The sequence below is a fragment of the Xenopus laevis genome, chromosome 8S (assembly GCF_017654675.1).
Source record: "Xenopus laevis strain J_2021 chromosome 8S, Xenopus_laevis_v10.1, whole genome shotgun sequence".
Taxonomy (NCBI): domain Eukaryota; kingdom Metazoa; phylum Chordata; class Amphibia; order Anura; family Pipidae; genus Xenopus; species Xenopus laevis.
The window spans coordinates 49461896-49475317 of record NC_054386.1 but is presented as its reverse complement, the minus strand read 5'-3'; the positions used below and the strand labels follow the sequence as shown (position 1 = coordinate 49475317).

The 13422-nt window shown below is 42.0% G+C and overlaps 1 protein-coding gene across 2 annotated transcripts in view; it reads right to left on the bottom strand.

Moving 5' to 3' along the window:
- Positions 1-2972: 2972 nt before the first annotated feature.
- Positions 2973-13422, bottom strand: part of kif4a.S (kinesin family member 4A S homeolog) — a 62844-nt gene continuing 52394 nt past the window's right edge. Inside the window, exons 30-32 of one of the 2 annotated variants that reach the window (XR_005963726.1) lie at positions 8680-8796; positions 3484-4145; positions 2973-3271 (exon numbers count right to left, since the gene is read on the bottom strand). Coding sequence is in view for 1 of the 2 variants with exons in the window: in NM_001087550.1 (NP_001081019.1) it covers positions 3948-4145; positions 8680-8796 (315 nt within the window). In the remaining variant the exon portion in view is untranslated. 2 annotated transcript variants of the gene reach the window in all.

Here is a 13422-nt window from a genome sequence, read left to right as displayed (position 1 = left end):
ATAAAGATCATATACTATAGGCCAGCATGTATCATGCTCATAATACTTCATTTAACCCCACAGGGCTGAAAGTATTTATCAGAAAGATCCATTCACTCTCTTTAGTTAGTAAGGTTTATCCAGATCTCCTCCCCTGATACCTAATGATATCTTGGAGAGGTCCACGGCTTGGAGTCCCTTGCTAGATTTGTTGTGGCATTCAATGAAATGTCGACTGACAGGTGGCAATTTTTTTTAGCTTTAATCAATTCTACAGCATTTTCAATACTGGAAACTTGTTCCAAAATGCCTGCACACTAGCTTGACTTCTCTGGATGGTTGGTGCTTCCAAATATACACTATTATAAAAAATATGCAATTCAAACATTCAGAATATGACTAAACATACTTCCATTAGATCTCTATGGAATGAGGTAGTCACCAGCTCAAGGATTGTAGCTTTTCAGGACTGGTTTACAAAGTGTAGGTCACCACCACCGTAAAGCTGTAGAAAAGGGGAACCAGGCCTGAATCCAAAATGTCTGAAAACCACGGGTGTCATCAAATCTCTCAGCCTATCACTGTAAAGGTTATTTTGTAACAGGGATTCTACCCAATAACCCAAGGAATTGGTGAAAAGATTAACTCTATAGGGCATGTATCCCTATAGGGCCCTACAGAAGATATCATGTACTGTTGCCCTGCACTGGTATAACGGAGCTGTTGGCTTCAGAAACACTACTATAGTTCATATAAACAAGCTGCTGGGGAGCAATGGCAGAAATTGAAAAACAGCTATATGGCACAGGATAACTAATGGATAAAAGATAACACCATTAGACATTCAGAGTTTGTTTGCCATCTGATGTGTAACCTGAGCCTTTTCTCTTTTGAATGGCTGCCCCCATTGCTACACAGCAGCTTATTTATATAAACAATAGTAGTGTTTCTTAAGCAAACAGCAGTTTTACCAGTGCGGGGCAACACTGCATTATATTTTCATTACTTTAAAACACTTTATTTTTTGATGTTACTGTTCCTTTAAGTGCTTGTGGTTTCCATTTGGGAACACTCACTTTGGCATTACCATTCAGTCCTGTCATAAGACAGACTCTTTCTTAAGGGGAGGACAAAATTTATCATTGTGATTTTAAGGAGACATACAACAATGTAGCAAAATTATCTTAAAATGCTGCCATCACCCATTAGCTTATACAATTGCATAGAAAAGTAGAGGGTGGAAGCAATACAACAGAGGAGAGTGAGAGGCTTTGTAACTACCAATATCCTTGGTAACATCTAACTTCTGTACGGCATGCACTACTCAGTAGCTTCCTCTGCATTGCAGCACAATGGAAAGTAGCAATGTAGAAACACAGGCTTGCGTGGCTGCATCCTGGTGTCAGAGTACATTTATTTAAATCAGTTAAAAGGAAAGTAACCACATACTAATCCTGCGCTTCAGATTATTTATACAATGATCAACAATGCACACCAGTACTTCCAGTCAGAAAGCTAGCAAAAATACACTTTAAATGACACGTATTATTCGTGTTAAAATACCGACAAGATGCAATAGAAGAATTAGCTGCCTTCGCCAAAAGAATAATCACTTTAATGGGCACCATTATGTGTTATGGATAGCGGCTAGTTCCTATCCTAGGAAAGGACCTGACGTCATGATCATGTGATTCTACCATGTGATCGCTCCACTGCGGCTTACCTATTCGTGAGCGGCAAATTCAAGCATGGTCAAGTAGTAATGGGTTCCAGTGGCGGTCTGCGGACTCTTGAAAGGACCTGCAACTAAATTCCCAGGGTTGCTAAATTGTATTGTAGGTTTAGTACAGGTTGCAACCTCTACCTCAGGTTTTGGGGCAGTTCATTGTGTCGCTGGATGATGTACATACCTCCCAACATTTTGGAAGTAAAAAGAGGGACAAAAATGTTTTTTCCCCGCACGTAGCACAGCAATTTTTTTGACCACCCCCCTTTCTGTGGCCACACCCCCTAATTACCATGTTTGTTTTACAAAATTTGGCAGGTTATGAAAGTTTGAAAATATTCCTCCTTATCTAAACTGTTTTTGTGTCTCAAAATTGTTACAAAGTATCTTATTTGCACCTGTTAGCTGTTCTGGGCTCTCTGCTAAAAGCCAATTAAGTGAGAAACTTTGTTTCTTTTTCTGGCTGTTCAGTGCAGAGAAAAGAGGGACTTTCCAGTACAAATGAGGGACTGCGGGTTAAGCTGTCAAAAGAGGGACTGTCCCTCCAAAAAAGGGACAGTTGGGAGGTATGTGATGTAGGATGGACGAACTATCCATATGCAAGGTGTATGAAATATTTGGATGGTCCTAGAATGGCTTATATCCTATTGGCATGAAAATAGAGACAGTACTAAGAATAGTGCTCCACCTTTAAACATGGCTGCCTGCTCCAGGAGCACTCTCCTGATGCAGGCAGCATATTGCTAGCTGGGGGCATTTGGGGGGCAATAGTACAGGTAAGGAACCGGTTATTCAGAATACTCAGGACCTGGGGTTTTCCAGATAAGGGATCTTTCTGTAATGTGGTTTCTCCATACTTTAAATCTGCTAAAAAAAATGATTATATGATTAAAGATTATATAAACCTAACAGGATTGTTTTATCTCCAATACAAATTAATTCTCTTAGCTGGGATCAAGTACAAGCTAATGTTTTATTAATACAAAGAAAAGGAGAGATTGTTTAAAAAAATTGATTAAAGGGTCTATGGGACTTTTCTGGATAAAAGGAGTGTGGGACATATTAGTTTGCACTTTCAGTCGGCGGGGGGAGGGGGCAGTTACATTTTGCATGACGGGTGTCCTTCAAACGAATATGAAGCCCTTTAACGGTTTGGTTTTAACTCTATACCAAATGTAAAACTGGTAGCACCATTACTCACTTGTTTCACATTTAAAAGGAAAAGAGACAATATGGGATAGGGAATAACTGACAGAACAGCAAAACATTTGTTTATATATTTTATTAGCAATAAAATAATCAGAAATATTTGAATAGTGAAAATTGGACCCATTCACACTAAAATTTCAACATAAAAGGGGACAGGAACAGGAAGAAACAAGACTTAGACACAAGTTTTGGCGGGCACAGGTTTCAGTGGTATCCATGATAAAAGACTATTGACCAAGAAAGGCTGCCTGTTGGGCAAAGTAGTTAAAAGACTATACAACCTGTATGCATCAGCCAAACTGCCAAGACAATGCAGGTAGGGTTAATTGGCCAATAGTTGTTTTGGTTGCCATAAACCAGGGATCCCCAACCAGTAGCTCGTGAGCAACATGTTGCTCTCCAACCCCTTGGATGTTGCTCCCAGTGGCCTCAAAGCAGGTGCTAAATGGCCAATCACAGCCTGTATTTGGCACTCCAAGAACATTTTTTATGCTAGTGTTGCTCCCCATCTCCTTTAACTTCTGAATGTTGCTCACGGCTTCTAAAGGTTGGGGATCCCTGCCATAAACTGAAACAAAGAAGGCTTTAAGATTTAACAGTTTGACTCCTTGCCTTCTGAGTAAAAAGAAAAAAGTCAGTGTTAACAGTGTGTACACTGCAAATAGGGCCAAATACAAAGACACGTTTTAATACACTTTAAAATCTATTTATAAACCACTGGCATAAGCAACAAAAAAGCATTGGGGAATAGAAACAGAAATACAGGGCTTGCCCACTACACAAACACATACATTTTTACAAATCAAGTTGACATTTAATTGTAATTGCTAATTTCTCAGTGTGTTTCAACTGTCCATGGCATGTGCTACCAACACAGACCGTGTTGGACAATGAAAATCTGCATTGCCTGGGTGTGAATATCTACACGGTTGTATTGGTCAGAGCACCACGCAGTGCTGGCACTATAATAGTACCAAGTATTGAAGAGTGTGCTCAAACATGAAAAAAGCAGGAAGGAACAGACAGGCCTGCTCTATTCATCCTCTGTAATTGCCGAGCAGCCAGAGAAGAAGCTGGTGTTGCTGTTGCACAAGACTTTCTTCTTCTTCGTCAGGATGGAAGTCTGGTTCTCTTGAGATTCCATGACAGACGCAGAAGCTGAAGCAGTGCTTGGTTTTCGTTGCAGCTTGATAGACAGAACCTGACCAATGTCGCTAATCTCACGCAGCACCTGGGGATAGAAAGAAAAGAAACAATTGGCTTGTCCAATAAGCAAACATGGCTTGGACTTTAGTTTTACAGGCTTTATCACTAGCATTGTTCCCTTTAATCCCACTAAAGGTAATATAGGAAACAGGAAGCGTTGGTGTTTGCTGTGCATGCTGGGAGCAAGGAGAGAGTAAGTGCAAATAACAGACTGCTGTGTGTTCTGAGAGTTATCTGACTGCGAAAAACAGCTTTATCTCTATCTATCAAAGGGCATTTGTGAGGAATTGCACTTTGGAGACTAAGTACCCAGTGTAAATATGAGTGCAAGTGGGTTTGCTGGTATTACTCAGTGTGTGTCTTGTCACATGTATGTGGTGTTGGAGCAGCAGTTCCATGCAGTATTTACATGTGAGAGATGTCGGTGGGTTTTCATCTTGGAATCTGAAATGCAGACTCTAAGGGGGGAACTGGCAGCACTGAAGGCAGCAGCAAACGTGGGGGAGGAAAGGAGGCTCACAGAGCAACCACTGGCAGAGGCCAGTGTAGTGGGGGTAGAGAAGGGGCAGTGGAGACTAAGGGAGACAGGTTTGTTACAGTTACGAGGGGAAGTAGGGGACAGAAGGGTAGGGGGCTGGACCACAGCTTGCAATTTATTTTAGCAAATGCAAGAAGTCTGACTGGTAAAATGGAAGAACTAGAGGGAAAATATGATGTAAATAGTGTGGCCGAATCATGACTGAATGAGTCGCATGACTGTATCAGCGGCTATGGAGGGACAGAGGCAATAGAAAAGGAGAAGGGGTATGTGTTTGTTAGGCAGGATTTAAATGCTTACTGTATATAAAGGAAGGTAAAGTTAGTAAATGAGGGGGCAGAAGTCTTATGGGTGGAGTTCTTCACCAATTGTAAGGAGTCCCCCAAATTAATTGTAGGAGTATGCTATAGACCCCCTAATGTAAGCGAGGAGGAGGCTAAGCTCTTAATGCAAATAGAACAGGCTGCTAGTTTGGGTAAAGTAATAATAATGGGGGATTTTAATTACCCAGATATTGACTGGAGCAATAGTATTGCTGTATCAGTTAATGGGAAACAAGTTTATAAACTTGTTGAATGCCAATCTTATGGCACAGGTTGTTGAGGATCCAACCAGAAAAAAATGCTATACTGGATCAAGTGATCTCTAATGACCCAGAACTTGAACATTGAGCCCCTGGGTAATAGTGACCAAAATGTTATATCATTCAAGATCTGGTGCAAAAGACAAATATACACTGGGGCAACAAAAACCATGAATTTCAGAAAAGCTAATTTTAGTGCCTTGAGGACTGCCATTCAGAGCATTGGGGCATTATGTTTTCAGCTAAAAACATAGAACAGAATTGGTTGTCATTTAAAATGATATTAAAACATCACTGTTCTCAATTTATTCCCTTGAGGAGTAAATGTAAAAGCAATAAGAATCACCAAATGTGGTTTAATATAGAAGTAAAAAAGTTAATAGGAAACAAGAGAAGGCATTTCAAAAGTACAAGTCTGTTGGGAGAGAAGCTGTATTTAATGAATATAAACACTATAATAAATGTTGTAAAACAGCAATCCGGAATGCAAACATAGGAAATGAGGAGTGCATTGCAGCTGATGCCAAGACTAACCCCAAAAAAGTTTTTAAATGTATTAATAGTAAAAAGATGCGGGTTCCGATTGTTGCTTCTTTAAATAATGGTACCAGTATGGTTGTAACAGATACAGAAAAGGCAAATGTGATAAATCAGTTCTTTTCTTCAGTGTATACAATAGAGGAGCTTGAGTTCCCAGGTTCACTTCATAGCTGCACTGATGGCTCAGCTCAATCTAGTCAGTGGCTGACTCAGGATATATGTTTCATAAAGCTTTAATAAAAATTAGTGTGAACAAGGGCCAGATGGAATAACACCCCTGGGCTCTAAAAGAGCTTAGTTCAGTTTTAGACCGGCCCCTATTTTTGATTTTCTCAGATACGTTTTCATCTGGTATGCTACCTATGGATTGGAGAAAAGCTGATGTCATCCCAATATTTAAAAAGGGATTACGATCTCAGCCTGGCAATTATAGGCCAGTAAATTTGACATCTGTGTGGGAAAATTATTATTATTGTTAAGGGATCACATCCAAAATGTTGTCCCTAGTGAATGGCATTATGAGCAGCAATCAGCATGACTTTATGAAGTATAGGTCATGTCAGACAAATTTGATTTTTTTATGATGAAGTTAGTAAGATGCTGGACAGTGGGCGGCAGTAGATGTGATCTATTTGGATTTTGCCAGTTTGATGACCAATTCTAAGCAACTTTTCAACTGGTTTTCATTATTTATTTTATCGTTATTTTTCTGATTCTTTGCAGCTTTCAAATAGGTGTCGCTTTCCCCTTCTAAAAAAACAAATGCTCTGTACGGCTACAAATATATTGTTATTGCTACTTTTTATTACTGATCCTTCTATTGAAACTCTCTCCTATTGATATTCCAGTTTCTTATTCAAATCAATGCATGGCTGCTAGGGAAATTTGGGCCCTAGTTACCAGATTGCTTAAAATGCAAATTGAAGAACTGCTGAATAAAAAGCTAAATAAATCAAAAACCTTCAATAATAAAAAAGTAAAACAAATTGCAAATCCATTATGGAAAAGGACCTTGGAGTCCATGTAGATGATAAACTTGGCTGTAGCAAGCAATGCTAGTCAGCAGCATCAAGGGCAAATAAGGTCTTGAGCTGTATTAAAATGGGCATTAAGTGACGGGAGGAGGGGGTCATTCTTCCACTGTATAGATAGAGCACTTGTAAGGCCCCATCTAGAATAAGCCGTACAGTTTTGGTCTCCATCACTCAAACAAGACATTATTGTATTAGAGAGGGTACAGAGAAGGGCAACTAAGCTGGTGAAAGGTAAATATTCAGAAGGGGGTTTTTTACGGTGAGAGCTGTGAAGATGCGGAATTGGATAGCTTTTTAGCATGTGAGGTAATACAGGGTTATGGGAGATAGCTCATAGTACAAGTTGATCCAGGGACTAGTCCGATTGCCATTTTGGAGTCAGGAAGGAATTTTTTCCCCCCTCTGAGGCAATTTGGTGAGGCTTCAGATGGGTTTTTTGCCTTCCTTTGGATCAACTGGCAGTTAGGCAGATTTAAAAAAAAAAAAAAGTTGAACTTGATGGACGTGTGTCTTTTTTCAACCGTTCTTACTATGTTACTATGTAAATTATCTCAGTGTATCACACTCTACATCATACTAAATGTTATCTCAAAGGTGAACAACCCCTTTAATGGTACATTCTCTACTTGGAGTAAGGTTTTTAGTGGAGTCCCCTCAGGGCTCGATATTGGGTCCACATTTATTTAACTTGTTCATTAATGACTTAGGGGAGGGTATTGTAAGTAATGTATCCGTGTTTGCAGATGACACAAAACTATCCAGCCCAATTAATTCCATCAAGGATGTGGCATCCTTGCAACAGGATCTTGACAAACTGGCAATCTGGGCAGCTAAGTGGCAAATGAGATTCAACGTTTATAAATGTAAAGTTATGCACCTGGGATGTAAAAATATCCAAGCCACTTATACCCTTAATGGGACTGCATTAGTCAAATCCATTATGAAAAGGACCTTGGAGTCCTTGTAGATGATAAACTTGGCTGTAGCAAGCAATGCCAGTCAGTAGCATCAAGGGCAAATAATGCCTTGAGCTGCATCAAAAGGGGCATTGATTCACGGCAGGAAGGGGTCATTCTTCCACTGTATAGAGCACTGGTAAGGCCCCCATCTAGAATATGCTGTACACTTTTGGTTTCCAGTGCTCAAACAGGACATTAGAGAGGGTCCAGAGAAGGGCAACTAAGCTGTAAATGGTATGGAAAAATCTTAGTTATGAGGAAAGACTGGCCAAGTTGGGGTTGCTCACGCTGGAGAAGAGGCGCTTAAGGGGTGATACGATAACTATGTATATTTATATTAGGGGATCATATAATAATCTCTCAAATGCTTTATTTACCAGTAGGTCTTTCCAGCTGACACAGTCACCCATTCCAATTAGAAGTTATGTGGTTCCGCCTAAATATTCGGAAGGTTTTTTTTTTTTTTACAGTGAGAGCTGTGAAGATGTGGAATTCTCTCCCTGAATCAGTTGTACAGGTTAATACATTAGATAGCTTTAAAAAGGGGTTTGAAGGCTTTTTAGCAAATGAGGGAATACAGGGTTATGGAAGAAAGCTCATAGTACAAGTTGATCCAGAGTCTAGTGTCCAATTGCCATTTTGGAGTCAGGAAATATTTTTTCCCCCCTCTGAAGCAAATTGGAGAGGCTTCTGATTTTGGTTCAACTAGCAGTTAGCCATGTTAAAAAAAAAAAATTAAGAGGTTGAACTTGGACGTTTGTTTCTTTTTTCAACCTATCTTACTACATTATATCTGAGTGTTTGCCAAGAAAACAGATTTTTAGTCAGAAATATGCATTTTAAATATAGTTAGTGTGTGTTTTTAGCATGCATTCCTTATGGGATACTGGCCATATAGAATATACCTTCTTAGTAGGTGTCACGCAGGGTGGAGTGAAGAATGACCCACCAGCTGTTACATCTGGGTAATCGATCTTTGAGTTCTCAGATTCAAGAGACTGGTCTTCATGTTTTCCTTCATCCTACAGGAAAGGCAATGGGTTGGATCATTTAGAATAAGTCTGGGTATTGGCATATGTAGGCAAATCTGTTCCCTTTCTCTGGCAAGCTCCTAGAGATAGATGTGTGGAGTTTCATGCCCTAAGTAACAGTAGTTATTCTTCCAATGTATAGAGCACTGGTAAGGCCCCGTCTAGAATATGCTGACATTATTGTATTAGAGAGGGTGCAGAAAAGGGCAACCAAGCTAGTAAAAGGTATGGAAAATCTTAGCTATTAGGAAAGACTGGCCAAATTGGGGATGTTCACACTGGAGAAGAGGCGCTTAATGGGCGATATGATAACTATTTATAAATATAAAAGGGAATCATATAATAATCTCTCTAATGCTTTACTTACCAGTAGGCCATTCCAGCTGACATGGGGAAACCCATTCTGATGGAGGAGGTTCTATCTAAATATTTGGAAGGGTTTTTTTACAGTGAGGCTATGAAGATGTGGAATTCTCTCCCTGAATCAGTCGTAGAGGCTGATACATTCGATAGCTTAAGAAATTGAAGAGGCTCTAAGTGAGGTTTTTTGCCTTCCTCTGGATAAACTAGCAATTAGGCAGAATATTTATTGATTTAGGCCGGTTGCACTCGATGGATGTGTCTTTTTTTCAACCTTGCCTAACATGTTAGATTGCTTTTTAATATGGTTGTTATTTTGCAAGGTGTTATCAAGCAAGACTAAAAAGCCATTAAAAGTATCCATGAAATCAATGAAAATATTTCTTCCCAGGATTTATCCCCAACAAAGCCCCTCCAAATTTATGCAGTTGTGTCCTCCTAAAGTATTGTCAGATATAAATATGATTATATAAGTAAATGATGAAAAATAGATTTTTGTACTTACAGTTAAATCCTTTTCTCTTGTCCTACATTGGGGGACACAGGCACCATGGGGATGAAGATCCTGTTGCTTGGAGAAAGGATACTAAAAGGTTAAAGTGGCTCCTCCGGGCTTCATCCCCGCCTACCTCCTCAATCCTCAGTTTTCTGATCGAAGAAGAGATGACGAGCCCTACCAATTGCCCATGTGAAAAGAAGGAGCACCTCCCCAATGCAAGCTAAGCACGGTATGAACCACCTGCTGTTTGAACTTGTTGGTATTTGAACAATAAAAATATGTATAAGATATTAACTGATCAACGTTAACTTGAACTAATACAGGGAGGGAAGGCCTGTGTCCACCAATGTAGGACAAGAGAAAAGGATTTAACGGTAAGTACAAAAATCGATTTTTCTCTTGCCTAGATTGGGGGACACAGGCACCATGGGGACGTCCCAAAGCTACCCATGATTGCGGGACTTTTTACCCCTATGTTCAGGGAATAACCGCCTGCAACACTTTCCTGCTGAAGCGAATGTATGCACCATGTAGAAATTGGAAAAGGTGTGTGTGGATGACCACACTGCAGCCCTACAGACCTGTTCTGCTGAAGCCTGGTGGCGAACCACCCAAGAAGTGCTGAGCGAAGAAGTAGAATGAGCTGAACCTGGATGGGTGTGGCCTTACCTCGTACCTCATAGGCCTTCAAGATTGTTGACCTAATCTATCGTGCATTGGTGGCCTTAGATGCCTTAAGGCTTTTCCGTGGTCCTTCTGGTAAGACAAAGAGGTTGTCTAGCTTCCTTCTACTCTTGGTAGCCCTGGTGTACGTTCTGAGAGAATGAACCACATCTACGTTATGTAACTGTTTCAAATTTGTCTTTTGTTCAGGACAAAATGAAGGAACCACCAGGTCCTGGTTAAGATGGATCTCTGACACCACCTTAGGAAGAAAATCCAGGGTAGGTCTCAACACCTCCTTGTCCTTGTGAAAAATCAAAAATGGTGGACTACAGGATAGAGCTGCTAGTTCTGAAACTCGTCTAGCTGAAGTGATGGCTCGAACGGTTGCTCCTGCAATACGGAAAGTACCATATTGAGATCCCAGGGAGGGATTGTATGACAGCATGGAGGTATCATCCTCAATGCTCCCTGGAGGAAGGTCTTGATGTTGGGCAGCATTGCAACCTGCTGTTGAAAAAGGATAGATAAGGCTGATACCTGAACATTCAGTGAGCTGAGCGCCAGCCATTTTTTCTAAACCCTCCTGAAGGAATAACAATAGGCTACTTTCGTCCCAAGACTGTGGGTCTTTGGCTTTAGATTTACACCAGGATATGAATGTCCTCCATACCCTGTGGTAGATGTGTGCAGAGACAGGCTTTCTGGCCCTTAGTAAGGTCGGTATGGCCTTTTTTTGGAACTCCTGAACTGGCTAGGATTATGGCTTCAAGTGTCATGCCGTTAAAGCCAGCCATGGTGAACTCAGGTGGAGGATCAGTCCTGAGATAACAGATCCATTCTGTCTGGAAGGTGGAATGGTGCGTCCACTGATAAACTTATGAGCTCTTCGAACAGAGTGTGGTGTGGCCAGTAGGGTGCCACTAGAACTGTTTCTACCCTTCTTGATTACCCTTGGCAGAAGTGCCAGTGGTGGGAAGACATATGCTAGGTGAAACTGCCACAGAACCACCAGTGTGTCCACTGCTAGGGCCAGAGGGTCATTGCTTCTTGTGAAGAACCTTGGAAGCTTTTTGTAACAGTCTCTGTAAGGCTCTGGTGTGGAGCTGCGCATATGGAATCGCAGGATGACACTATAGTCCCCAGCACTCATGGCAATCGTAAAGGCACCTGATCTGCTTTCTGCAGAGCTGACAGGAGCCCCTGCATTGAGGTGATCTTGGATTGGGGAAGGAAGGCTCTTCCTATGAAGAATTTAGATCAAGCCCTAAATATTCTGTACTCTGAGAAGGTATGAATTGAGATTTTTGGAAGTTTATCTGCCAGCCTAACAGCATTAGTGTCTGGAGATGAGTTGCGGCCAGTGCCATGGAATGGGCCTTTACCAGTTGGTCGACCAGGTATGGTATGACACTCACTCCCTGCAGTCGTAGGTCCTCTAGAGCCACAGCCATGATCTTTGTGAATACCCTTGGCGCGGAGGATAGTCAGAAGGGGAGTGCCACGAATTGCCAATGTTCTCCTGCCACTGAAAAGCGAAGGAACCGGTTGTGGTTGGGATGTATGGGGACATGCAGGTATGCATCTTTGATTTCGATCACCGAAATAAAATCCTCTAAGTCCAGGGACATTAGGACTGACTGGATGGATCGTTTAGTGCCTTTAGGTCTAGCACCGGGCGAAAAGATCCATCCTTTTTCGGTACTATAAACAGGTTTAAGTAGGAACTGAAGCCCCTTTCCCTTTGAGGGACTGCCATTACTACCGTGGAGGCAGTGTGGAACCCCTTGGAACGCTGAGTGCCTGGGTTCTCCGGTAGGGAGCCTTGAGATGGAAAATCACCTCGGAGGTAGCTGAGCGAATTTCTATGAAATAGATGATCTATAGGACCCAGGGATCCAGTACTCTGCCGTCACACCTCCCGAAAGTGACTTAAGCATCCGCCTAAGGGTAAGCTTTCGGGGGTGGGTACCTCCTCATGCGGCGGCTGTTTTGTCCTGTGCGGGCTTAGGTGCTGCTCTGCTTCCTGACCAAGAAGTGCTCTGCCTTGACTGGAATCTGGGGCGGGTTGGAGCTTGTTTTTCATGTTGGGACCTCTGGCTCTGATTTTGGCGAAAGGGACGGAAAAATGGTTGCCTTTTGAAGGTAGTCCTCTTGGGTCTGTTTTGCAGAAGTAAAGTGCTCTTGCCTCCTGTAGCTTGAGAATTTACCTTCTCTGTTCAGTGCCAAAAAGTTGTTTTCCGAGAATGGGAGACCAAGCAGAGACCACTTCAAGGTAAGATCTGTTGACCAGTTCTTTAGCCAAAGGAAAAGTCTGACTGCAATGGATTATGCCGAAGCCCTTGCGACGAGCTTAACCGCGTCCAGGACTGCTACGCAAATATATATGTTTGTGTCCGCTATCAGAGCTAGAAAGAGGTCTGTGGAGGGGTCTTCTGAGCCATGAGTTGGGCCACCTGTTCCACCCAAAGCTCCATTTACCTGGATACCCATGGGGTGGAAAAAATAGGTCGGAGAGTTCCACCAGCTGCTGTAAAAATCGACTTGCAGAAACCCTCAAGACGTCGGTCGATAGGATCGTTAAAGGAAGCCGCATCGGCTACTGGAATGGTGGTGGTCTTTGACAATCTCGAGACCAGTGGGTCCACTGCTGGGGGTGAAGACCAAGGTCTGTACAGTAAAAGGATAAGTTTGAGTAAAGCGCTTGGAAAAATGGATTCTATGGTGTGGCGTTTTCAATTGTGCTTTAACAATGTCATCCAGCTGTTCATAGGCTGGAAAGACACAAGACGCCTTCTTTTGCCTCTTGAAAATGTTTTTGGTTGGCTCTGCTAAAGGTGGGCTGTGCCTGAATCAGGCTTTCGACCTCTCATTGTGATCTAGGGGTATCCTGATCCTATTCATCTGCGGATAGGATCTGTCCCTCTTCCTGTTCATCATCAAAACAGGTGGGGAAAGGGGAGGTCGAGGTGCTGTAGGACCTTATCTAGAGTCTCTGGATTCTGGCTAGGTTTTGTAGACCCGCTAGAGATAGAGCGCACACTATTTCAGAATCCGAGTCGTTTGATTAGCCGTAGCTGTCGCAGAGCTGGCTG